The following is a 22,688-nucleotide window of genomic DNA, read 5'->3' as shown; positions in this document are numbered from 1 at the left end:
AAACAAGAGAGTGGAGGCAAACAAAATGATTACTTTGTCCTCTTTAGCAAACTGGGGAAGGTAAAGAGGAAAGTGATTATGATGTCTTGATATTGGATAATATGGAGAAAGCAATAGAATGAAAAAAAGAGAATTTGACGAGGCCGGGATTCGATCTCCTGACTTTGAGATTACCGCCAGTTCTCACCGTCGACGTTCCTTCCCAAATGGGTGCCTGAATAGCTTCATTTTTTGACTTCATGTGGATGTACTCGAGGTGAAAGTGGCTGCAACCCACCACTTTTACTGGCTTAGATTCTCTTCAAAATTACAATACGACAAGCTGGATATATCTTGATACTACAGTTCAAATTTGAAGCTTGTACAATAGTAGGAAGGCAGTCCAATCGAAGATCTAAAATCCCAGGCGACTTCACCGTTAAGTTTTCCTCCTATTTGACGAGGTTAAGGACTGACATTATAACCAGACCCCCCCCAGTGGCCCAGCGGTATTGCGGCCGGGGCATCCCACACCAGGATGTCGCAACGGGTTTTACTCGCTCCCCACTGTCGGTCGGACTCTTATATGCTGAAGCTCTTCCGAAGCACTACGCTAGGCAAGCCCCCCGCGGATGACCACACGCGGCGATCCCGTTAGTTAAGGGGGGAGGCTGTAGTTAGTACGTCGGGTGGAGGTGTATAAGGGAAAGGTCGGAGGAGGGGACCATGAACATAGAGTGACCAGACTCTGTTCATACCCTCTTGAGGTCCAGGAAAGGTCTGGATTTATGGGGATTTTTTTACTTCTCTTGATTTTTGATGCTTCCCTCTCTTTCCTTCCCTTCTTTCTTTTCCATTCTTCCTCTTTCTCTCTCTTACTTTCTCTTTCCCTTCTTTCCTTCCCATTCTTTTTCCTACCTCAATACTCTTCACCCTGTTGCCATGATGCTCAAACAATAATGTAACTGTCAAACCGAAATTTAGGTACCATGTAACTCTGCAAACAAAATTATTATGCATTTTTTAATGCTGCCATCCTAGTTGGATCATCCACCCGGGAATACACTCTAGAATTAGTCGGATGCGAACAATTACCTTCTTTCTACCATCCTGCATGCTATCACTGATATTTGAATTCATGGACTCTTGAAGAGACTTGATTCGCTGATGAAATGCGAATGATAGAAACATAATCCATGTCAACACGAGATCTCTTCTAGTAATATTCCTAGGCCTAGAATCGAGAGAAGGGCAACCTATTCATTTGTTAGAGGGTTGTTTAGCAAGCATAGAGAAGACAGCTCTTACCATTTACCACGCAAAGTGATAACCGCCCAGTTATTCCCATCCTCATCAGTCTCCTTCTCAACCTTTGTCGAAAATGAGATAGCACTCATAATCCCATCTCCAAATTTCTCATTGAGAACCGCCTTGTACGCATAGCCATAGTTCTGCACGATCTCATACAGTCGGTAAATGAGTGGCTCCTTGGGCGGCATTTCGACGGAGCGACCGCGATCGGGGAATCCGCTGAGTTGTTCCGACAAAGGCTGCTCAGGGATGAAAAGCAGATCTGCCAGCTTTTTGATGTCTTCGGGGGACGCCTTGGCCTGGCCGTAGAATATGGCAGCTGCGGCTACTTCATTGCGACCGATAGCCTCGCCAATTTCCTGAAAGGTCACGTTGCGAGCAGCCTTGGCTTTGAAGAGTGTCGTGGATGCAGCGGGGAGATTAGGGTGCTCTATGGTCTGGAGTGAGGTTAGCGGGGTTGCGGGTTGGTCAGGGGCACTTCTCACGTCTAGGGTTGCGAGAGACATGATGGATGAGTTTAGGGAATATGATGTTCAATTGAAGGATGGAAGGTTTGCTGCAAGTTGTTGGCTGTTTGCTGTGGAAGATGGATGTCAGGTACTTTGGACAGATGTACTGCGGGGAAACCGGAGTTGATGTAAAGTGTATGATTCATTGATCTATGGATGGATGTATTTCCCGATGTAATTCCATTCATTTTGTGTGAGTATACACACTTCCCAACTATATTTCCACTCATAGATTTAAAAGAATTGGAGCTAAATATAAGCATAAATTGGCATGCAAATCATATGGCATGCTTTGGGCTATGACGGATGAAAGGGTTGTATATGTTGTACACAGTATTAGGCTTAACACCAACCCAGAAGAAATAGTCCTTGGATGTCTAAATGTTTAGACAACCTGAAGTTCACATATAATCCGACCCTGGAGGCCCATGCACTGAATAATTTGGACCGCATCGGGTCGTCGCAGATCATACAGATCGACAACTGACATTAGAGTCATCCATTAAGTTCACACCATGTGTTACATTGCTTTATATCAATATCTGAGTATCGATTTCCTACCTAGGTAGATGTATACATGGTAAATGCTTAAAACCTCGGGATCACAGTGTTCAGAGTACATAGAAATATGCTAAACCATTTTAGGACACCATTGCGACCAACCAATAGGCGCTTTACCCTTGCCCCACTTACTTTTAAGGTTCCCGAGGTCGATACCATACACGAAGTAAGCAGCGCAAAATAGGTAGACATGGTAAATATTTTGACTTGTTCTTGACCACGTGTACATTTAGGCAGCCTCGGTCTTGTCTTGTCCAAATGTTATAAAGAACAGCAAAATGTCAAGGGTGGATTATATCCTCCGAGTCGGTTGAGCCACATGACTTGGCACAATTCACAATGGCCAACTTCAAAAATCCAATGGATAATATGAAATCCACATGGCGGACATGGGATCGAGACCAGTGGAAGTTGCCACACAAAATCCTTGAACACGTCAACGTATACCACATCGAGCTCAACAGGGATGTCCCAATCCATTCCAAGGAAGATAAAATCCCATATGTATCCGACTGGTCCCTGAACCGCTGGGTCCTTTTCAATGCAGGAGTTCCACTTCTAGCCCACCAGCTTTTCACCTACATCACTGGATACAACTTCCACCCGATCATCGCCTTCTTCTACTACTACTATGCTACGAGAATGTTCACAACACGCGAGCTGCGGAGTCTCCGAGAGCTCGGCCATATCCATGGATTCCTAGATGGCGATAAACACGAGCGAGATGGGGTTCCGGATGTGGGCGTTTCAAAAGCTCTGATCTCGGTTCTACTGGCTGGGCTAATACGTCCACTGATGACAGTGTGTCTCACCTACAATGCAAATAAAGCACCCGCCTCACTCAACTGGAAATGGTTGTTCATTGAGGTCAGTCTTTATGGAATCATTCTTGATTTTTGGTTCTATTGGTACCACCGTGCTATGCATGATGTGAACGGTCTCTGGAAATTCCACCGCACCCACCACCTGACGAAACACCCAAACCCGCTGCTCACGATCTACGCGGATGCGGGGCAAGAATTCTTTGACATCGCCGGTATTCCGTTGATGACATGGTTCACGATGAGGCTTATGGGAATGCCGATGGGATTTTATGAATTGCACATGTGTCAGCTGTACGTTATATTTTCAGAGCTGGCTGGGCATAGTGGTCTCCGTCTTCATGCATCGCCACCTAACCTTCTAACATGGCTGATGCGGATGTTTGATGCTGAGTTGGTGATTGAAGACCATGATTTGCATCATCGCCGGGGATGGAAGAAGAGCCATAACTATGGTAAGCAAACGCGAGTATGGGATCGGATCTTTGGAACATGCAGTCCTCGCATCGAGAGTGTGGAGGCGAATATTGATTACGAAAATCCTATTTCTATGCCAATGTTGTGATATATTATTGCAGATGAACATAGAATAATAGAATGAGAATAGAGCCACGGGGCTCTTGTGTAGACGTCTATTGCGCTTAAGATCGTAATAAGGCAGCAGGCTACGTCATATAACCGTCAAGTGGTCATGATAATTCTTAATACCTACAGTCAATATGGGAATGTTTCTTTTTCCACACTAGCACGGGACGGTATAATTTCGGCCACTATTTCATCCAACATCAAGTCTGAGCTAGACATCGAGGTCTCTAGCAGAAGCTTTCTCGGCGATCTGGGACCCCCGATCAGAAGGTATCCGTACAATGAAACTAAGCAATTTTTAGAAACTGTAAAAATGGAACTAGATTGCCAGGAAGAAAAATTTGGGGCCAGTGAATGGGTAAGCAGTGGTATAGACGCCAGGGCTCAAACCCCATTTCTGTAATATATATGCCTTGATACCTCATTTTCCGAAATAAGGCCAGCAGGATAATTAAGATACTTGAATTACTATTACAAGAATAGTCGGCCGTATAAGCAGCCTTGTGATGTCTTTTCGGTGGTCTTTCCGGTGGTCTTTTCAATAGTCTCTTTAGTGGACTCCTCAGATATCCAGTTTTATACGTTGACAGGAAAAGAAAAAGCGGAAAAGAGCTCAATTTGTGCAAATGACCTTTCAACTTTTGATAAAGCGGTGCAAGGAGCGATTAAGTACCAGACCCCTGGCTTCTATACCACTGCGTAGAGGCCAGTGAATTGGTGCTCTTCACCAAGGCTAATGAGCACGTATTCGGTCGTGACTTCCTAAACGCGGACGATAATATCCTTCAGCGTTGCTGGAATTCTTACGACTCTTCCCAACACCTTCTTCTTATCAAATTGACAGTCTCACGCGCTCATGAAATTGCGGCACGCGTATTCGAAGGGCTCTTCTTTGATTATATTACGCCAATGGGCCTCGATGACCATCTTCAAACCTTTGGATCCGCCACTGGCAAAGCAGAAAATGGCTCCGCTAAACAAACAACCCGACTACCAGTTTCTACCAAGGAGACTTCCTCGAGCTTGAATGAAGAAATGGCCCTCGATTGTCGTAGAAACGGGCTTTTCAGAGTCCTTTTTTAATTTGGCATCCGATGCTCTGTTCTGGCTTTTTGAATCCAACAGTGACATTTAAATGGTCATCATAATTATGATCGGTCGGAGCTCGCCTAGCATCGTGCTGGAGTCATGGGAACTTGTGGACGATAGGGTCAAATGTCAGCATGTCGTTACGATAAGCAAAGGAGAGAGTAATCATGTCTACCTCTGGGGCCAGCCGCTTATTATTAGCTTCCACAAGCTCTTTCTTCGCCCACCGAGCATCCCGAAAGAAGAAAACATCACCCTTGACAACGCTATTTTGAAAAAAAAATGTTGCTAGGAACGTCTGGGTGGAGTAATGTTTTTGACAATGGCTCAATCAAAGTCGGTCATGGTATATCTCCTTCAGAGGATGGGACTAGGTTACTACTATAGCAATATGAGAAATCGTCATATCCTGGCCTTCGAACGCAGTAACGCCGGAAGTAGCAGCATGCTGCATCTATTTTAATTAACATAAAAAGTGAAAATAGATTCGAAAACATGAAAGTACTTGTCTGGGATGTTGGATATGTGATTGAGAGACAAATAAAATTCAGAAGAATATCTCAAGGGCTACCAAATAGTCCTACACCAAAAAGATATTCAAAATCAATAGAAACACAACCAGCGATGATATCCTCCTTATAATGTTCTGCGTATTTGATGGCAAGGGCAGCCCAATAGTTCATGGGAAGGCTTAGATCCACCGGAAACGACACATAAAACTTCTGTTGATAGTGCATGGCAAGACCATGGGTTATTTTGAACGATCTGTCTTGAAGACGCTGAATCACGGTGTTTATCAAGTCTACATCGGAGAACTCAATCTCGTGGTCTAGAAATTTCACCGACACCCACCATGCCTGTCCAGTTGGGGAGATATGATCCTCAAAGATAGGTAGGCCACCTTGAACGAATATTGTACGGGTAGAAGACATAGCTTGGTAGTAAGCATGTATCAAGTTCTTTGGGCTTTCTAAGTAGAGGAAATACTATCATGGGTTATTACAACTCTTTTATGGATTAGATATATTCCTTTATATGTAGGGATACAAACAATGATGCAATGAAGTGAACCTGCTCCATGAGATCTTTCATTCTTCACACTGGTTTCACTATTTTCAAGATACCACTGGTATTTAACACTGTGTGTTGGCTTTCTGTCTCAAAGCATCTGGATAAATGTGATCCATTGGATTGATCTTACTTACACAAAGCCCTTCTACCAGCTGGCATGGAATAAAGAGCTCATCGGAGAGGAAATCTGAATGTCAATCACTCCTTATCACATGCATATAAAGACCCAGATCTCATTATAGAATTAATCAACTTAATCAACCACTATCAGGTCCATCAACTGTTCTCACCATGGAAACAAAATCAACCACCGATGTTTTCATGAGTATCCCACCTGAAGACGCGCCAGAGATTGGACGCGGTAGGAAAACCAATGTATTCCGCAGCTATCCCCTCCCACCCACCGTTCGCCGCATCTGGCTCTACACCATCGCTCCACTACAAGCTGTTGAGTATGTGGTGTGTATATCACACGATGAGGCTGAATCTAACACAGGCAACACCAAATACACCTACAAGACTCGCCAGGTATGGATGTTAAGACATCCTATTTACCTGCATCAGGCTATATCGCGCGGTATATTCAAAGCTCCCCCGCGAAAGTACTGCTGGGCGACTGAAAGCTTCTTGGATAGCTGTCGTTTCTATCGACAGTATCCGATAAGGGGTCCGAAACAAATTATCTGGTAAAGAGGATGTGGCAATTTCTTTCCCTGATCCAGATAGCGAACAATGAATTGGCTTTCATTTTCCAAGTAAAACGACTTTCTTCAGGCCCCTAGTAATGAGTTTCTATGCTTTAATGCGGCTCGGATGTGGGCGCCCGGGATAGTTACCCCATTAAGTCAAACTAGTACTATTTGGTAATAGTGTCAGGGTTCATTTACACCAATTGCTTGGCATTTGAAGACTTTGGCCGGAGTGCATACGGCATTAATGAGTACAACCTGTCATACTGTGTTCAATATGCAATACAAATGCAAAACTTGTTCAAAGAGTATCTAGATAAGTTGGAAATATGTCTGAGTTCTTTTAGCTGCCTAAGACACCAACAGATGTGACATTCAGAGTCTACGATGAACTCTATATATGCTCAAGCAAGGTAAAAGGAGACACTCTCATTTAGCACGTTAATAGTCCAATAAAATATAAGGAATTGTTTTCTCTATAGAAATATATAGATCAAAGTTATCCAAAGATAATTCATGTAGTGGATCTACTGAGATGCCGAATTACCTCCGACGATCTCCCATTGGTCTGATTATTGATCATTCAAAAGAATTCATCCGGTTCATGGTGAAACGCATTTTTTGATCAGCAATCAACGGTGGGTTTTCACTCTGTTCAGCAGTTTGACAGCCTCGGCTCTTGTGGGCCTAGAAGATTTCAGGGGTCCAATTCTCATGTATAAATAATTTAATGCATCTCGAGTTTTTCAATTTCTTCAGTTAATACATATTTACGGACTACATCATGGACAAAAAACCATTCAAAGTCATCATTGTGGGTGGCAGTATTGCAGGGCTTTCCCTAGCCTTGATGCTAGAGAGGAACGGCATTGATTTTGTCATCCTTGAAGCATACGGCAGCATTGCACCTCAGGTCGGGGCTAGTTTTGGCGTTTTGCCAAACGGCTTTCGCATTCTAGATCAACTGGGTTGTTACGAGTCAGTTCTGGAGAAGGCAGAATACCCTGTTGACACATTCTGCTTCCGTGATTCGCAAGGGAAAGCATTCTGGACATTTGATAACTTTAACGAGACCTCCATCGGAAGGTTTGTTGGCTCTTATATGCCGAGGTTGAAACATCACCGCTGACAATATCTCTAGGCACGGCTATCCTGTCGTCTTCCTCGATCGACGAATGTTGATAGAAGTCCTCTATGAAAAGATCCAGGATAAGTCCAAAGTGCTCACCTCTCAGCGGGTCCAGAGTATTGAAAATGGTACTTCGGGTGCCACAGTTACCACAACGACTGGTCAAACCTACACTGGAGATATCGTGATCGGAGCAGACGGGATCCATTCCAAAGTCCGTCAAGAGATGTGGAAAGCGGCCGAAAAGGTTGATCCCACATGGATCGATCCTACAGAGGAGTCTGGTATGAAAAATAAAACCAAAGCATTTGAGAAGCATTAGCTAACTATTGTAAAAGCATTGCCCGCAACTTACGCATGCATCTTCGGCATTTCCAAGGGCGTGGAGGGAGTCGAGAAAGGTATGCTGAGCTCGGTGTTTAATGAGCATTTCTCGTATCTTATTCCCAGCGGACCCGGGGACCTCACCTACTGGTTTCTCGTGCGGAATATGGGAAAGACGTACTATGGTGCCGATATCCCTCGGTTCACCAAGGAGGAGGAAGAGGCATTTGCAACGGAACATCTCGATGACCAGATCACTCCTACGCTGAAATTCTCCGCTCTGTACAAGAGCAAAATTGCCTCGGCATACACCAGTCTGCCAGAGTACGTCTATAAAAGATGGCATTTCCAGAGAACTATGACTATTGGTGATGCTAGCCACAAGGTAAGACTAGCTACCATCCCGAGACCAGGATCATGGGAAGACTGACCAATAATCCGTCTAATAGTTTGAGCCCTTGACAGGCCAAGGTGGCAATAATGCAATGGAAACCGCCGCATCCCTCACGAATCATCTCGTTGCGGCCCTCAAAAACAGCCAGTCGGGCACGCTATTGTCGACAGAGATTTCCAAAATCTTTGAGAGTGTCCAGCAGCAACGAGAAAATCGTGCGTGGGGGTTGGTCAAAGCATCCCATATCCGCCAGCGTCTGGAGTGCATGGAAACGCCCTTGTTGAAGTTCATGGCAAGATATGTGGTGCCACGTTTCTCCAGATACCTTATCTTCGGCAAATGGATCGACACGTATTGTCCTGCAGTGTCCTTGGACATGCTTCCACTGCCGCATAGGCCTCGAGAAATCCCATATTTCGACGAGCGCTTCAGAACGCCGTCGTCTCGGGGTGTCGTCAGCATTGTGTTGTACGCTCTGTACTTCCTCTTGGCCTGGTTAGGCCATCGTCAATTGTCGACAGCAATCAGGGAGAATGGAACAATTGGATTTGTCCGCCAGGCCGTCAAGAGCCAGTCCATCCTACTCCCAGGAGGACTGGAAGCTCCCCTTCGCCAGGTGTACACAGGGATTGGACCTGTTGACCTCTTTTTGAAAGTCATTGTAACAATATTCATGCCAGCGATCACCAATTTCTCAACCCCGGAGCAGCCATTTCAAGTTCTCTACTTCCTGGCTTCTATGATGCCGATTATCGCTATCTGGACGGTTGAAGGGTTCCGACCAAGGAACCAATGGACCCTTCTTGCCATACCGAGTATATGGGCAGTTCTGTATCAGATGCGAGGAATTGGGCTGATTGCACCGCTCTATTTCGCCTCAAGCACCTTTGTCTCCTCTCGGATATCATACTTCTCCCCAAGTAGCCGCACTCTTTCTGAATCCACTGCTCGAGCGATACTACCTGCACTAGTACTGGGATTCATCGTGCCCACGATCATGCTGTTCTTCCCATTGGCCAATGCCTTGAGCACGCGACAGATTTTCATCGCACTGTGGCAGCCCGCTCCGATATATGTGGTTATCTTGACTCAGATATTCTCCTGCGTCATCAAATCGATCAGTTCCAGCACACCGACCAAAACCGGTAGCGCTGCATCGGAGAGCAAATCCAATCGGGACATCCCACACTTGAAAACTCTCTATGCTGTGGCTGGTGGTGTAGCTGCTTGTTTCCACGTGGCATTGCTGCTGACCTGGGCCGCTTCGGGGACAAACTTTATCACCAAGGCGTTCATTCCATCCGATGCCTTCGCACAGGTGGAGACACTTGCAGACGGTGTCTTCGTGTTTTTCCAGAACGACTTCCTGCTTGTTGCAGCGGCAACTCTTCTGTGGTGTCTAGCTAGCGTATGGGATCTATACCGCCTTGGGGTTTCTAATGTCTCCTGGCAGGTGGCAATGGCTGGTTTGATTCTGGGTTCTCTGGCAATTGGACCGGGTGCGACGGCGGCGGCTGTGTGGTATTGGCGGGAGGAGGTAATGAGTCGGACATCTTTCCTCCGACATGGCCCCGTCGCTAGCTCAAACAAGAGTATTTGATTGTGGAAGTTTGGTGTTGAATGGCCATATGGCCGACATAATGAGGTCAAAGAAAGCTTCCAAGACTTGGGCGAAACAAGGGGGGTGGATAGTGATCAAAGAGGTTGTGTCTGATTCATCGGGTTATTGCGCGCGTAGGTAAAGAAAATAGGTTGTTGTAATGTTCCGCGGGTTGAAAGATATGAATGCATACAAGGCTATATTATAGAGAGCTAGTAACTCAAACTAAGATCCACCTCACATTGTGAGATACTACCCTCTCGACATCAGACCGGCGGAAGCCAGCCACACAGCCCAGAGCAGACGGAAGCTGGCTCAGTCCTGGCTAGATTAGCTCTCATCATTATAGTGACACCGAGAATAGTAGCAAATAATAGGGTAAGCGTACTATTGACCAGTTTATACTCGTCGATGACCATCATCATACCGCCGGGCATTACGCCTTGGGGGATCTCCAAGTTCGAAGGCCCAGCGCCCGGGCTAGATGGATAAGATATCGCAAGGGTGGACGAAGAAAACTCGCCTACACGAATGCCTTGGTTGAACAGGTATCTCTCAACGTCATGCACATCGAACCAGTCTTCATCAGCAAAGACATTAGACACGCCGTTTGTTGTTCGAAAGAGGGCGAAGTTATCTGAAAAAGTGTCACTGGAGGGTGGTAAAAAGTGTGTGCCTGCGCCACCGACACTGATATATGGGAATCGAGCATCGACGATGGGATTGCATGGTTCCATGTTGACGACGCGTCCAAAATAATCTCGGACCTCTGCTCGTGGCATTCTTTGCAGAAGTAGTCCAAACTCCCACATATCTTCATCTTTATATGAGGGATTCGATAGAAACCGATGACCACTTTCAGCGCAAGCGCGAAAAAGCCGTTGGGTGAAGGGTGTAGTTGCATATTGGATGGTGTGAGTTTCAGCAATAAACGGCGTCAGGGGAATGGGAAACAATTCATTCGATTGATTATCCAGACTCTTGGTATTATTCGATGGAATTATGCCACCAGATGAGCCCAAAAACAGGTTCCAGAAGTCAGACCCCTCAGTTTGCTCTTTTAATCTGCCAGTTGAGACCTCGGACGCGACCTGCGCGTAGGGTTGCTCATTGACAACTTGGGATGGTTCTGAAGTGTTGTTCACTGGGAACTCTGGATAGTTAATATCAGCCCGCTTCAATTGGGACACTATATCATCACGAAGCAACTGGACTGTCCGGAAAAGTTGGGCCTGAGACCACTGCGACCCACCCCGGATCACTTTGTTATCGAATTCTTGCACTGTCTGGCTCAGTTGACTAAGTACATCCTCCAGCTGCTCTACGCGAGCTTGTGATGAAGAGAGCTGGGATTGTTGGCGAGATCTGTACGCCTGTTGTGCTTCGCGGACCTGGGCGCGTCGTATCTGTGCCAGGGGTGAGACCGTGTTGTTACTTTATTGTAGGAAGGAGCCTCACAGATTTCGCATCTTCAGCCGATTTTCGGGGTCTCCCAAGGGAGCTTCGTTTTACTTGGGCTGTGGGCATCGTAGTACAATTTGAGGGTATGAAGATTCATTGGTTGGGCTCAATAAGATTCATGACTCTTATATCGGAACGCCAAGCCCGCCGCAGTTTGACAGAAGTACTTGCAAGACCCATGTTTCAACTTCACCTCATTATTATTTTTAATTATTCATTATATGGAAACTATCGTTAGTTTCATGAATATCTAACATCGTCTATATCTTTGTCACTATGGAGAAGGTAGAGATGTGCCAATATATATATCCTTGGTTCTAGTTAGGCTAGTACCATGTATAGAGTAGTAAAGTACACAGTTACATTATCTCTCCTGTCTCACCTATTCTATTGCCTAAATTCAGTAATATCCCAACTTGGGAAGATAATCATGTCAGCTTACGGAGTATAGTACACCGCCACATTCACCACGTTCCCATCGTGGCTGGGGTGCGGGGCGTTCATCTGATTTAAAACAGTCGCACCCCGCTCAGCAGGCACCCTTATTTCTTGTCTTTTTCTTTTTTCTTGTTCAAAGCTTTTCTCATTATTCGTCTACAAATTTGACAGAATGTCCAAACAGGATGATCTGGCCTATGGTGGTTACTACGATGGTGCGGAACGTGGGTCCGGAGAAGGATCCCGCGGTCTAGGCGATACCTTCAAGAAGCTCCGCGATACGTACAAGAGCCACGGGTCTTCACATGGCCAGGCTAACCAGACATACAACCCAAGTGGTTATCAAGGCGTATGCTTCACTTTTCGTTCAACCTGCGCAAACACTAACCGGTTCTCTACAGCAGAGTTACCCAACCCAGACCGAACCACAATACGGATATGATCAGAGCCAAAATACAAGTGGACAGCACCAAAATCCTGACTATTATGGAAAACCTCCGAAGGAAGACAAACTGGCTGGTTTCTTGGGGAAACTTCAAGGTACTGTGACCGAGCTTGGTTCCGAATTCGCCCAAAAGATCGGTACCACTATCGACCCACAGGCATATGCCGAGTATGGTCCCAGCAAACCCAACGCAGAGCATCGATTTGGTAGCTTCGCCCCTCCCCGAGAACATAATGATGTCAAGTGGCATGTGGATGGATGTAGCTATTTCTGGGCTGTGTCACGAGCTCTCGAAAATGCCCGAGAGTCGATTTGGATCCTGGACTGTGAGTTTCAACTTCCCCGGATTTTCATTGGATGTGGCTAACTTGATGTAGGGTGGTTATCTCCCGAACTTTATTTGAGACGGCCGCCGGCCAAGAATGAACAGTACCGATTGGATCGCATGCTGCAAGCTGCAGCCCAGCGGGGCGTGCGTGTCAATATCATTGTTTATAAGGAGGTTACGCAGGCACTAACTCGTATGTCTATGGTCCTTGAACATTGAAAAGAACCCAACTAACAATCTATACAGTGTCTTCTTCTCACACAAAACATGCCTTAGAAAATTTGCACCCCAATATCGCTGTCTTCCGTCACCCTGACCATCTGCCTGACCGCCAAGGGCTGGCAGCTTCCATTGCGTCGTCTTTCCAGAATATGACACTCGACTCAGCAAGTTTGGGTAAGATGTCGAAGGATACACTGATGGGACTGTACGGAATGAACGATGATGTCATTCTGTATTGGGCTCATCACGAGAAGCTTTGCGTGATCGATGGTCGGACTGCATTCATGGGTGGTTTGGACATGTGCTTCGGCCGCTGGGACACAAATCAACATGAGCTCTCGGACCTACGTCCCTCCGATGTCAACCAAACCGTCTTCCCTGGCCAGGACTACAACAATTCTCGCGTCCTTGATTTCCAAGATGTGGTTCACTGGGAGAATAACCAGCTGGACAGAAAGACCATGTCTCGGATGGGATGGTCTGATATATCCGTGAGCCTGCACGGTGCAGCCGTAGAAGATTTGCGGCGTCACTTTGTTGAACGGTGGAACTTCATCTACGATTTGAAATACAAGGTTCGTAGCGATTCTAGGTACGCTAGATTGGCACTCCATGGAAGGCCCGCTTCGTTCACTGGCCAACAGCAGGCTGGTTCTCCACAGCCCAACTTGTACCCCTCGGGACAGTCAAGCCCACAGGGACAGACATCTGCGCCATCCTGGCAGCAGAAGCCTAGTGGAGCCACATCTCCTGCATTCCCACCGCCACCAGGTCAGACGTCGAATTCGTACCAAGCGTCCCAGTCCCAGCCTCAGCATCAGCAATCTGCCGGGGCATATCAGCCCTACAACAGTGCTAGCACTTCAAATTATCAGCCACCACCGGCTCAGAGTTCTTCAAACCAACACCAGTATCAACCCGAAAATGCTCCAACCTATCCCCCGCCGCCAGGCCAAAGCCCTCTAGGCCATCAGCCTCAATCTGCCCAGTCTCCGAGTCACAATGCAAGCCAGTATAGCTACACTGGGAGCTCATTCCCTCCTCCTCCACCTGGACCTCCACCAGCGCAGTCCAATACCAACACCTCGCATCAGGCTTATCAGCAGGAGCAGAAGCCCTATTTCCCACCCCCACCAGGCCAGGAAGCATCTCACTCTAACACCCGTGGAATTGATGATTACCAATATGAAGGCGACCGCGAACGTGGTTCTTTGAACCCCCGTCGCTTCCGAGAGGACCTGACCCAATATGGCAGCGCCCTTCGTGGTCAGCTCGCCGGAACAATTCACCAATACCAGGATCGGCTAACCACATATGGCCGACCTTCCTCCTCGCAAGGCCGAGGGAACATGTCATGCCAGATTGTGCGCAGCTGCGCGAAATGGAGCAACGGCAGCCCACTTGAGCATTCAATTGCCGACGCATATTGCGCCATCATCCGAAACAGTGAGCACTTCGTCTACATCGAAAACCAGTTCTTTATCACTGCGACCGGTGATGCGCAGCGTCCAGTGAAAAATCAGATTGGTGCCGCAATTGTGGAGAGAATTCTACGTGCTGCCCGCGCCGGTCAGAAATATAAGATCGTGGTGGTCATCCCCTCTGTTCCTTGCTTTGCAGGTGATTTGCGAGATGATGAGACTCTCGGAACGCGCGCGATCATGGAGTTCCAGTACAACTCTATCAACCGCGGAGGCCACAGTATCATGGAGCTGATTGCCAAAGAAGGATTTAACCCTATGGAGTATATCCGTTTCTACAACCTTCGCAATTATGATCGGATTAACAACGGTAGTATGATGGCTGCAGCTGAACAGCAGAGTGGTGTCAACTACGAAGATGCCCGCAGACAGTACGATGTGAACACTGCAGGCCCTGGTGGATATGCTCCAAGCACTACCCGTACTGCTTTTGATACTTCCGCACCGTTCCAGAAGTACCAGCAGGCCGCACACCAGGTGCAGGGCAGTCATGCTTCTTCGAACCGGTGGGATAGTGTGAGCGAGTGTTACATGCTCGGCGGAGAGGATATTCGTAAAGTGCCATGGGATGGCCATCCCGACGCTGAAATTGATGCGTTTGTTAGCGAAGAGCTTTATGTCCACTCAAAGGTTCGTTTCGTGCAAAATTCGATGATGATTCAAAACTCTAACAAAAGCATTAGGTGATGATCGCCGACGATCGTATAGTTATTTGCGGATCTGCAAACCTGAACGACCGTTCTCAATTGGGTGACCATGACTCTGAGATCGCAGTCATCATCGAAGACTTCACGCCCGTGGCATCCACTATGAATGGTAAGCCGTGGACTGCTAGTCGTTTTGCTTCATCTCTTCGTCGCCAGCTGTTCCGGAAGCATCTGGGTCTTTTGCCACCACAGGATTATCAACGACCGGATGCGAACTTCGAGCCCGTGGGGGTTCCCAACCAGTTCGACTTTGACTGCCCTGAGAGCAAGGTCGTCGCTGATCCGCTTTCCGACACTGCCCAGAGTCTTTGGAATTCGCGGGCGCACATGAACACCGAGGTCTTCCGGAAGGTATTCCACGCTGTTCCTGACGACTCAGTCCGCAATTGGGCTGAATACAAAGAGTTCTATGAGTACTATTTCCATAAGACGGAGAAGAGTGCTGGGGGCAAGGAAGTATCTAGTCCGGCGCGATTCCAATGGGGCCACGTTGTGCGTGATGACTTTGCGCCTGGTGCAGAGGGGGCGAAACAGGTCAAAGAACTGCTCAGCCAAGTCAAGGGTACTCTGGTTGAGATGCCTTTGATGTTCTTGATCGAGGAAGACATCGCCAAGGAAGGATTGACCCTGAATGACTTGACCGAGCCACTCTATACCTAAGGAGACTGCATTTGCCAAATTGGGACTATTTGTTACTCTGTACTCGTCTCATTCTTGAATGGAGCATTCCTATTAGCTAAATTGTTTTGCCTGAGCGAAATTTGACTTCTTTAGCGATGCTGTTCGGGATTCTCTCAGGTCCCCGAGTGGAAATGACAGTAACTCAATTCCGTGCAATTCAAGAAATTTATATGCCAAGCCCGAGTTGATATTGTTCTTGAAGAACAATCGTAGGCGGAATGTGATTGTGGCGATTGGTCAACTTAAACTTCCTTTGTTCCTTGACATCTCCATTGGGATAAAATCAACATCCTCCGAAATATTCTTTCACACTTTTAGGACCCGTTCTTAATATTGTTCTTATCTTCATGAAAGACCTATGAATGCACTAACTACACGTGTCTGTGACAGGGGTGCCTTGGCCATCTATGTGACACTCCTTCATCAAAGACGACCCCAGTCAAGCCACAGACGCCTCGGAGGATATCTGATGTGGTCTATATCAACCTCGAAGAGATGTACTAATTCCACATCTTTTAAAACAAAGAGCAAATGTCCGAGGCAACGACGCCTACATTCATGGACACGAGAACAATATCAAAACTGCTCCGCAATGGCCCCAACCTCATGCATTCTGGATTGGTTCTTCGTCAATGTCCAATGGACTTCCGCATTCACTTCCATTCCCAGGTAGCATCTCTATCATATTGATAGTCCGAAGAATAGTCCCTCGTCGGATATAAATATCAGCTTGTACACCCAGTCTCAATTCTTTCTCCATCATCCGATCACATTCCGATCATTCTAAACAATAATCCAATCTTTCCAAGCTTCCGCTTTTTAAGCTCTTCTCAATCTTCGAAATGTCTCGCGCTCAGGTCCAGAAGCGATGTGAGTAACTTGCCTTCAAAGCATACACTGCTTTCTCTGTTCTATACATTGATATACTAACATGCCATTGATAGCCCCCGGAGGTGGCTGCGTCGTCATGAAGTCCCCAGGTGGTGGTTGTGTCGTTATGCGATCTCCCATTCCCAACGGCTGTGTGGTCACCAGAACCCCCGGTGCCGGTTGCGACATCATGAAGCGGTCTCCCGGTGGTGGCTGCGTCGTCATGAACCGTGAGTCCCATTTATACTCTAGATAAAAACTGATATACTAACATGATATAGCCGCTGACTTCTAAATGCCCTCCATGAGCGCCCCCAATTCCAACATTCTATCAGCCACCATGGCTTGACCTGGGTCATTGGTCGCCATGGTCGACATGAAACGCATTAATTTCTTGACAACCTTCGCCGCGGATTCTTGAGAACACTTTCAACTTATCAACCAAAAATATCAACCCCTCGAAACATGACCTTTCAGCTTTACTTTTGCTTTTGTGAAGGCTCCTTGAGAGTCTGTCGGTCCAATTCATTCCTTCTTCGACGATAACGGTTCATTTCTCTCGACGGTCGTGCATGATCCCTAACAACGGCCAAAGAACAATATCCAACCGCTGTCGACTCTGATTTGTTCTGCTTTTTCGAAACCTTCGTGGACGATTCGGGTGACAATGGTTTCTTAGAAAGGGATTTGTTCCTCGCTCCTTCAGCTACATTCGGGGGATCTCCATTACATACTTCAAAATCGGTTGATTGTGTTTCTCATTTTCTGTGGTACGGGTTCCTCTGGTTTCTTGTTTGGTGGGTGGTTTGGGTGGATAGGGATTTATTTCTTAGTTAGAATCGGTCATGGTAGTTGATAGGAATGGAGCATTGCCTCGAAGAATATCTTCTTGATTATTTCCTATTCTAGTTGAATTGTAGTTAGAGAAAAGGGTTTGTGGTGATTACCTTCCTCTTTTTGGAAGGGCTCCTGAAGGTGAATCCAAATCTTTACATATATGGTTACACATGCCTATCTATGTACACTAAGTTAGACATTTTCGGTGCAGATATATACACAAGTTGATGAAAACGTTCATTCATAGAAATACTATGTTCAAATTCTATACAAGTATCTATACTTATTGCCAGATGTCAACCTTATTCCGAATCTCAGACACCTTGGCCTCTTCGGTCTGAGAATATTCACCCAGATCCCCTTCGTCGGAACCAAATGCATCGCTGGCTGTCTCCTCAATCTGATCTAGCGTAAGACCAATAAGTCCAACAGACCGTGCATTGCCAATCTGGCACATTTCCTCTCCAACTGCAGCCTCGATAACACCCTTGCCTCCTTTGGCGTTGAGATCGCCCTCGAAGCTCTGGAATAATTGGCGGAGAGGGTTCAGAACATGGTCGCGGAAGAACTTGACGGTCTTTTCAAGATGAAGCTGGTCGCGTAGCGATGGCGAGGAAAGCAGCAAGTAGTATAAACTCAACGCGGAATGAAGCTGTGGGCCTTCAGTCTGTGTCAGACAGGACCAGCTAGCAACGAGATCGGATGCTGAGCTGGCGGCAGTGACCGGTTTGAACAGAGCCGGGAATAGAGCCCAGAAGTAGAGCGGATCTTGGAATATATTGTCGGATGATTGGCTGGGGCGAAGTAGTTCATCCTTCAGCCATGCAATGGCGCTATCCCGCGCTGAGGTAAGATGGTCATCTTCCAAGACCTTGTGGATGAGCTTAAACCGCGTCTCAGGCGACGGATGGCTCTGGACAATGGTGGCCGGAATTTGGCGGACGATGCCGTGGCTCTGGCGTGCTGTGCATGCGGTCAAAGTGACAACAAAATCCATGAACTCGGTATCGCTTGGTGGTGGTTTAATGGGCTGTTGAAGAGCGTAGACGGTCAAAGCCAACAGCGAGTCGAGAAGCGCATGAGGTTGACCGAAAGCCACTTCGTCGAGATTGGTGTGGCCGCCCACAAAGTTGTTAAATATCTGAGCCAGCTCGGGGAAGACAGATACTTGACGGAGCGGTTGTCCAGATGCAAAGAGGGTCGCGCCTGCAGCCCGAGCTGCTAGTAGTAGGAGTGAACCATGTCGTTCTAGTGGGATCTGATCGGGGTTTGTTGGCGGTTCATCGAAATCAAGTTGAGCGGTTTGATCTGCCGGGGATCTTGATATGATTGACAAGAGTTCCTCGTTATCAATTCCAACGTCTCGTGATAAAGCCTAAGGAAAAGCAGTTAGATTAATCATTCTCAAGTATTGGCAGAGTGCTATCTATGACTTAGTCTCACTTACCATAATCTTTCCCATAATCATGTCACGCTCCTTGAGCTCCTTGGTAGATCCATATGCCTCGGTCTGCGATTGGGCGGCAGGTAGCCGTAGATCCGGATGCAGGTGCTCCTGCATTCGAATAGTCCACGACATTCCCGGGTCCATAGGACTAGAGAAGCTCAAGAGATATGACTTCACTAGCTCAAGCAAGCCGAACTGTATGAATTTCCGAACAAGAAGGGTCTCGTTATCGGCAGACGGTGAGGGCGAGGATACCTCAGCTTCTGGGTCTGGGGCTGAGGCAGCAGCAACCCTTAGTATGCTTGACTCGCTAGCAGCCCTGGGAGGTGGGGCAGGCCGCTTGGAGGGAGACACTTCGCGGAAGAACTCAAGGAAAGCTAGGGTGGTTTCGTTGGTCGCCATTGCCGTATACGCTTCGAGAGATGCCTGGAGTGAGGTTGCCACGAAACGGCTTGGAGATTTTGTCTGGATCCGGGCATGAAGTACAGAAAGCATTCCAAGAAGGCAATTGAACTGTATGATGTGCAGGGGCAGTCCCTTATCAGCCTTCTCATCGTCATCCTCATCCTCCTCCGGGTGAAGTTGCATCAGAGACTCAGAGACGCGTAAGATTACTTCTCGGGGATTGCCTAGTCGAGCCACATCCTGTAGGCATTCCGTGGAAGCTGGTAGCATAGGTAAGAGCAGCTTAACCAGATCCCAGCCGATGTTCGTCGTGAGCTTCTCATCTTGCAGGAGAGTGTGCAAAAGTGGCAGACGTTCTGGAGTTAACTGATACTCTAACAGAGTAAGATAGGTCAGATAGTCCGTAGCCGGAGGCAATGCTTGAATAAGAGGGTCCTCCATGGTGATGGTTGACTATTTGACGTCGCAGGATGCGCGGGGAAGATGAAACACGGCGATGACATCAGCGGCAGAATCCCGAAGAAACACGGGCCGATCGCATCTCCGAACTATAGACCTGTCTAGACAATCAAGTTAATGTGAACAGTTAAGTATTTTTTTTTGTATTGCTAGATTCATGTCGTTTTCTCCTCGGTAGGAAACTTGCGACCATATATGGATGTTTTTATCATTGGTGGTCTATCTAGAACCCCGCCTCACTATGCATAGATAGATACCTTCGGGATTTACTTGAATAAGGCTAGTATGGCTGTATGAGTGTTTTCATCTATGGATGACCACTTGCATAAAGGTTATGGGGCTAGTCTCTTTTTTCGAATTTATAATGGTGTTACGCCATCCTTCGATATTTTGCTTCGACTCGGCTTTTGTACTACATTTGCCGAAACTAGGGGATGAGTTGGTCAGATGACCCATTCCCCTGTGGCTAGTGAGGCTAGTCACCGATTCTTAAATTTTGCAGAATTCTGAAAAGACAAGGCCAATAAAATTAGAATAGTCACGTGGGCGGTAGGCCTGCCATTGTTTACTTATGTACCTGGGTAGGTACCTGGTATGTAGTATTCTCTAAACGAATCGGTATGGGCCAGATTTTATTTATCGAGGTTACAAAAAAAAAGTTAGGTACAAATTAGTGAGGCATAGCCCCTTCATCAGCCACTATAAAAGTTCCAAAATTGACAGGGTTCCACTACTTAAGTTGGGCGGAGAGGAACAGCCACAGCCGCGCGGCTGGGATTGCGTTGATCGGCCCAAAAATAACTCCTTGAGTAATACGACTGCCTACCTTACTGCTTCAGCCTTCTTTCATCTCTTGGTTGCTTTCCATTTTATATAATCTGCATTCTCCACAACTAAATATACATCCACACTTTTTACGATTTCATGGATTCGCCTTTTTGCTTCCGAAACTAAAACAAAGACTGCAAGGCACCATGGCCTCCAACGAATACTATCATACGAATATCCCCCAACCTCCCACTTACGACCAAGCTGTACCTGGGAAGACACATGAACACCCGCCCGCAGTTCCTGGATTTGGCTACGCAAGCCCCAGCTACAACCACGATGATCCCTCAGCCCCCTATCACAACAGAGAGAGTCAACAGTCATTTGCATCGGATAATGGACATTACCAGGCAGCTGGACGGGCAACGGATGGCGATAATTACGCGGAGAATATTCCCTTGAAGACCAATACCCAGTATGGAAATGCCAACACCCAGTATGGAAACGATCCAGATTGGATGCGCCAACAGACGCATTACCCTCCATCACCAGGGGGTATTGAGGATACCCGACAACGTGATAGCCGAAAGAAGACGGGATTTTTCAGCAAGAAGATTGCCTGGGTGACATATATCTTGACATTAGCCCAGATCATCGTATTTATTGTCGAACTGGTCAAGAATGGTGAGTTCTGCCTCAGTGCTGTTCTAACATTTAGGATCAGCTAATGAAACTCTTTTCACTCCAGCCCAGTTGACAGGGTCAGTCATTGAAACGAAACCTACCTTCAATCCGATGATCGGGCCCTCGCCGTACGTCCAAATCTACATGGGAGCACGCTATAATCCGTGCATGAAGAACGTCGAGGGGATCCAGAATGCCAACCAAACCATACAGTGGCCCTGTCCAAGTTCCACAACCGCGACGGGAGATTGCACTCTGTCTCAAGTGTGTGGTTTTGGTGGTGTTCCCAACCCCCATGTTTCGGGGTCGACGGATGACCAACCGGCTCCCAACCAGTGGTACCGATTCATCATCCCTATATTCCTGCATGGAGGATTCATCCACATTGGATTCAACCTGTTGGTTCAAATGACCATGGGTGCGGACATGGAACGTATGGTTGGCATGTGGCGGTATACCGTGACCTACTTCGCCAGTGGTATCTTCGGTTTTGTTTTGGGTGGAAATTATGCCGGGCAGCTCGATCCCAGTGATGGCTGCTCAGGCGCCCTATTTGGTATCCTTGCTCTTTATCTTCTTGACTTACTGTATGATTGGCCCCAGCGTCAATCTCCGTGGGTTGAGCTTATCATAATGGTCCTCGGAGTGGGTGTCTCCTTCGTTCTCGGTCTTCTCCCAGGATTGGACAACTTCTCCCATATTGGTGGCTTTGTCATGGGCCTCGCCATTGGTATGACTATCATGCGGTCGCCAAATGCTCTCCGCGAACGGATTGGTCTGGCGCGACAGCCATATGTTGCCATGAGCGGCGGAGCTGGCCAAGCTGGCCCCGAGCAAAAGACCACCTCCTTCATGGATTTCTTCAAGGGCAAGCGAGCCCTCACCTCCAGCTCAACAGAAACCCCCGGTTCTGCAGGCCCGCTCAACTTCTTCAAGGGCCGTAAGCCTCTCTGGTGGCTGTGGTGGGTCGTCCGTGCCGGTGCCCTAGTTGCGGTCCTCATCGGTTTCATTATGTTGATAGTCGATTTTTATAAATACCCTTCCTCGCACTGCTCCTGGTGTTACCGGTTGAGTTGTCTCCCCGTCAATGGCTGGTGTGAGCAGAACAATTTGCCGGTCGCCACTGTCACGGGCGGCAAGACTGGTTGAGATTTTCTTTTCGGCTCGCGTTCGAGAACATTGCATTTCAAGGCAGAGCTTCAATGAATCTATTAGCATTACATATATTATGACTGTAACTAGAGTCAACATCTTCACGTCTATACCAATATACATCTATAATAATATGTAGTAGCCTACACTTTAGTGATATCCCTTGTTCTAGGATATTTTTTAACCGCCAAAATAGAATATTGCTACCTAGGGATGATGCGCTGTACTTGGTGTCCCCAGC

General features: G+C 47.2%; 7 protein-coding genes across 7 annotated transcripts; 4 read left to right on the top strand and 3 right to left on the bottom strand.

The window, feature by feature from the left end:
* Positions 1-1,213: 1,213 nt before the first annotated feature.
* cyn1 (putative cyanate hydratase) lies at positions 1,214-1,796 on the bottom strand (the record flags this gene model as incomplete). The annotated part of the gene is made up of 2 exons (XM_040789472.1): positions 1,214-1,235; positions 1,288-1,796. 2 exons carry the CDS (start codon positions 1,794-1,796, stop codon positions 1,214-1,216), a joined length of 531 nt encoding a protein of 176 aa, XP_040646425.1.
* Positions 1,797-2,699: 903 nt separating this feature from the next.
* On the top strand, positions 2,700-3,746 carry PGRI_017580 (sterol desaturase family protein; the record flags this gene model as incomplete). Its single annotated transcript, XM_040789471.1, has 1 exon — positions 2,700-3,746. One exon carries the CDS (start codon positions 2,700-2,702, stop codon positions 3,744-3,746), a length of 1,047 nt encoding a protein of 348 aa, XP_040646424.1.
* A 3,653-nt stretch (positions 3,747-7,399) lies between these two features.
* On the top strand, positions 7,400-10,062 carry PGRI_017570 (FAD-dependent oxidoreductase; the record flags this gene model as incomplete). The annotated part of the gene is made up of 5 exons (XM_040789470.1): positions 7,400-7,701; positions 7,757-8,028; positions 8,083-8,392; positions 8,447-8,453; positions 8,518-10,062. 5 exons carry the CDS (start codon positions 7,400-7,402, stop codon positions 10,060-10,062), a joined length of 2,436 nt encoding a protein of 811 aa, XP_040646423.1.
* Positions 10,063-10,282: 220 nt separating this feature from the next.
* PGRI_017560 (uncharacterized protein) lies at positions 10,283-11,589 on the bottom strand (the record flags this gene model as incomplete). Its single annotated transcript, XM_040789469.1, has 3 exons — positions 10,283-10,383; positions 10,451-11,468; positions 11,521-11,589. The coding sequence occupies 3 exons, from the start codon at positions 11,587-11,589 to the stop codon at positions 10,283-10,285; spliced, it is 1,188 nt and encodes a 395-aa protein (XP_040646422.1).
* A 544-nt stretch (positions 11,590-12,133) lies between these two features.
* Positions 12,134-15,804, top strand: pld2 (putative phospholipase D (PLD); the record flags this gene model as incomplete). The annotated part of the gene is made up of 5 exons (XM_040789468.1): positions 12,134-12,310; positions 12,363-12,732; positions 12,784-12,927; positions 12,981-15,067; positions 15,121-15,804. The coding sequence occupies 5 exons, from the start codon at positions 12,134-12,136 to the stop codon at positions 15,802-15,804; spliced, it is 3,462 nt and encodes a 1,153-aa protein (XP_040646421.1).
* Positions 15,805-17,815: 2,011 nt separating this feature from the next.
* PGRI_017540 (uncharacterized protein) lies at positions 17,816-19,825 on the bottom strand (the record flags this gene model as incomplete). The annotated part of the gene is made up of 2 exons (XM_040789467.1): positions 17,816-18,907; positions 18,980-19,825. The coding sequence occupies 2 exons, from the start codon at positions 19,823-19,825 to the stop codon at positions 17,816-17,818; spliced, it is 1,938 nt and encodes a 645-aa protein (XP_040646420.1).
* A 992-nt stretch (positions 19,826-20,817) lies between these two features.
* PGRI_017530 (rhomboid family membrane protein) lies at positions 20,818-22,444 on the top strand (the record flags this gene model as incomplete). The annotated part of the gene is made up of 2 exons (XM_040789466.1): positions 20,818-21,295; positions 21,360-22,444. The coding sequence occupies 2 exons, from the start codon at positions 20,818-20,820 to the stop codon at positions 22,442-22,444; spliced, it is 1,563 nt and encodes a 520-aa protein (XP_040646419.1).
* Between the last annotated feature and the right edge of the window lie 244 nt (positions 22,445-22,688).

The sequence above is a fragment of the Penicillium griseofulvum genome (assembly GCF_001561935.1).
Source record: "Penicillium griseofulvum strain PG3 chromosome Unknown contig_80, whole genome shotgun sequence".
In the NCBI taxonomy this organism is placed as follows: domain Eukaryota; kingdom Fungi; phylum Ascomycota; class Eurotiomycetes; order Eurotiales; family Aspergillaceae; genus Penicillium; species Penicillium griseofulvum.
Note: the sequence above shows the minus strand (reverse complement) of the source record. Positions and strands in the feature narration are given on the sequence as shown.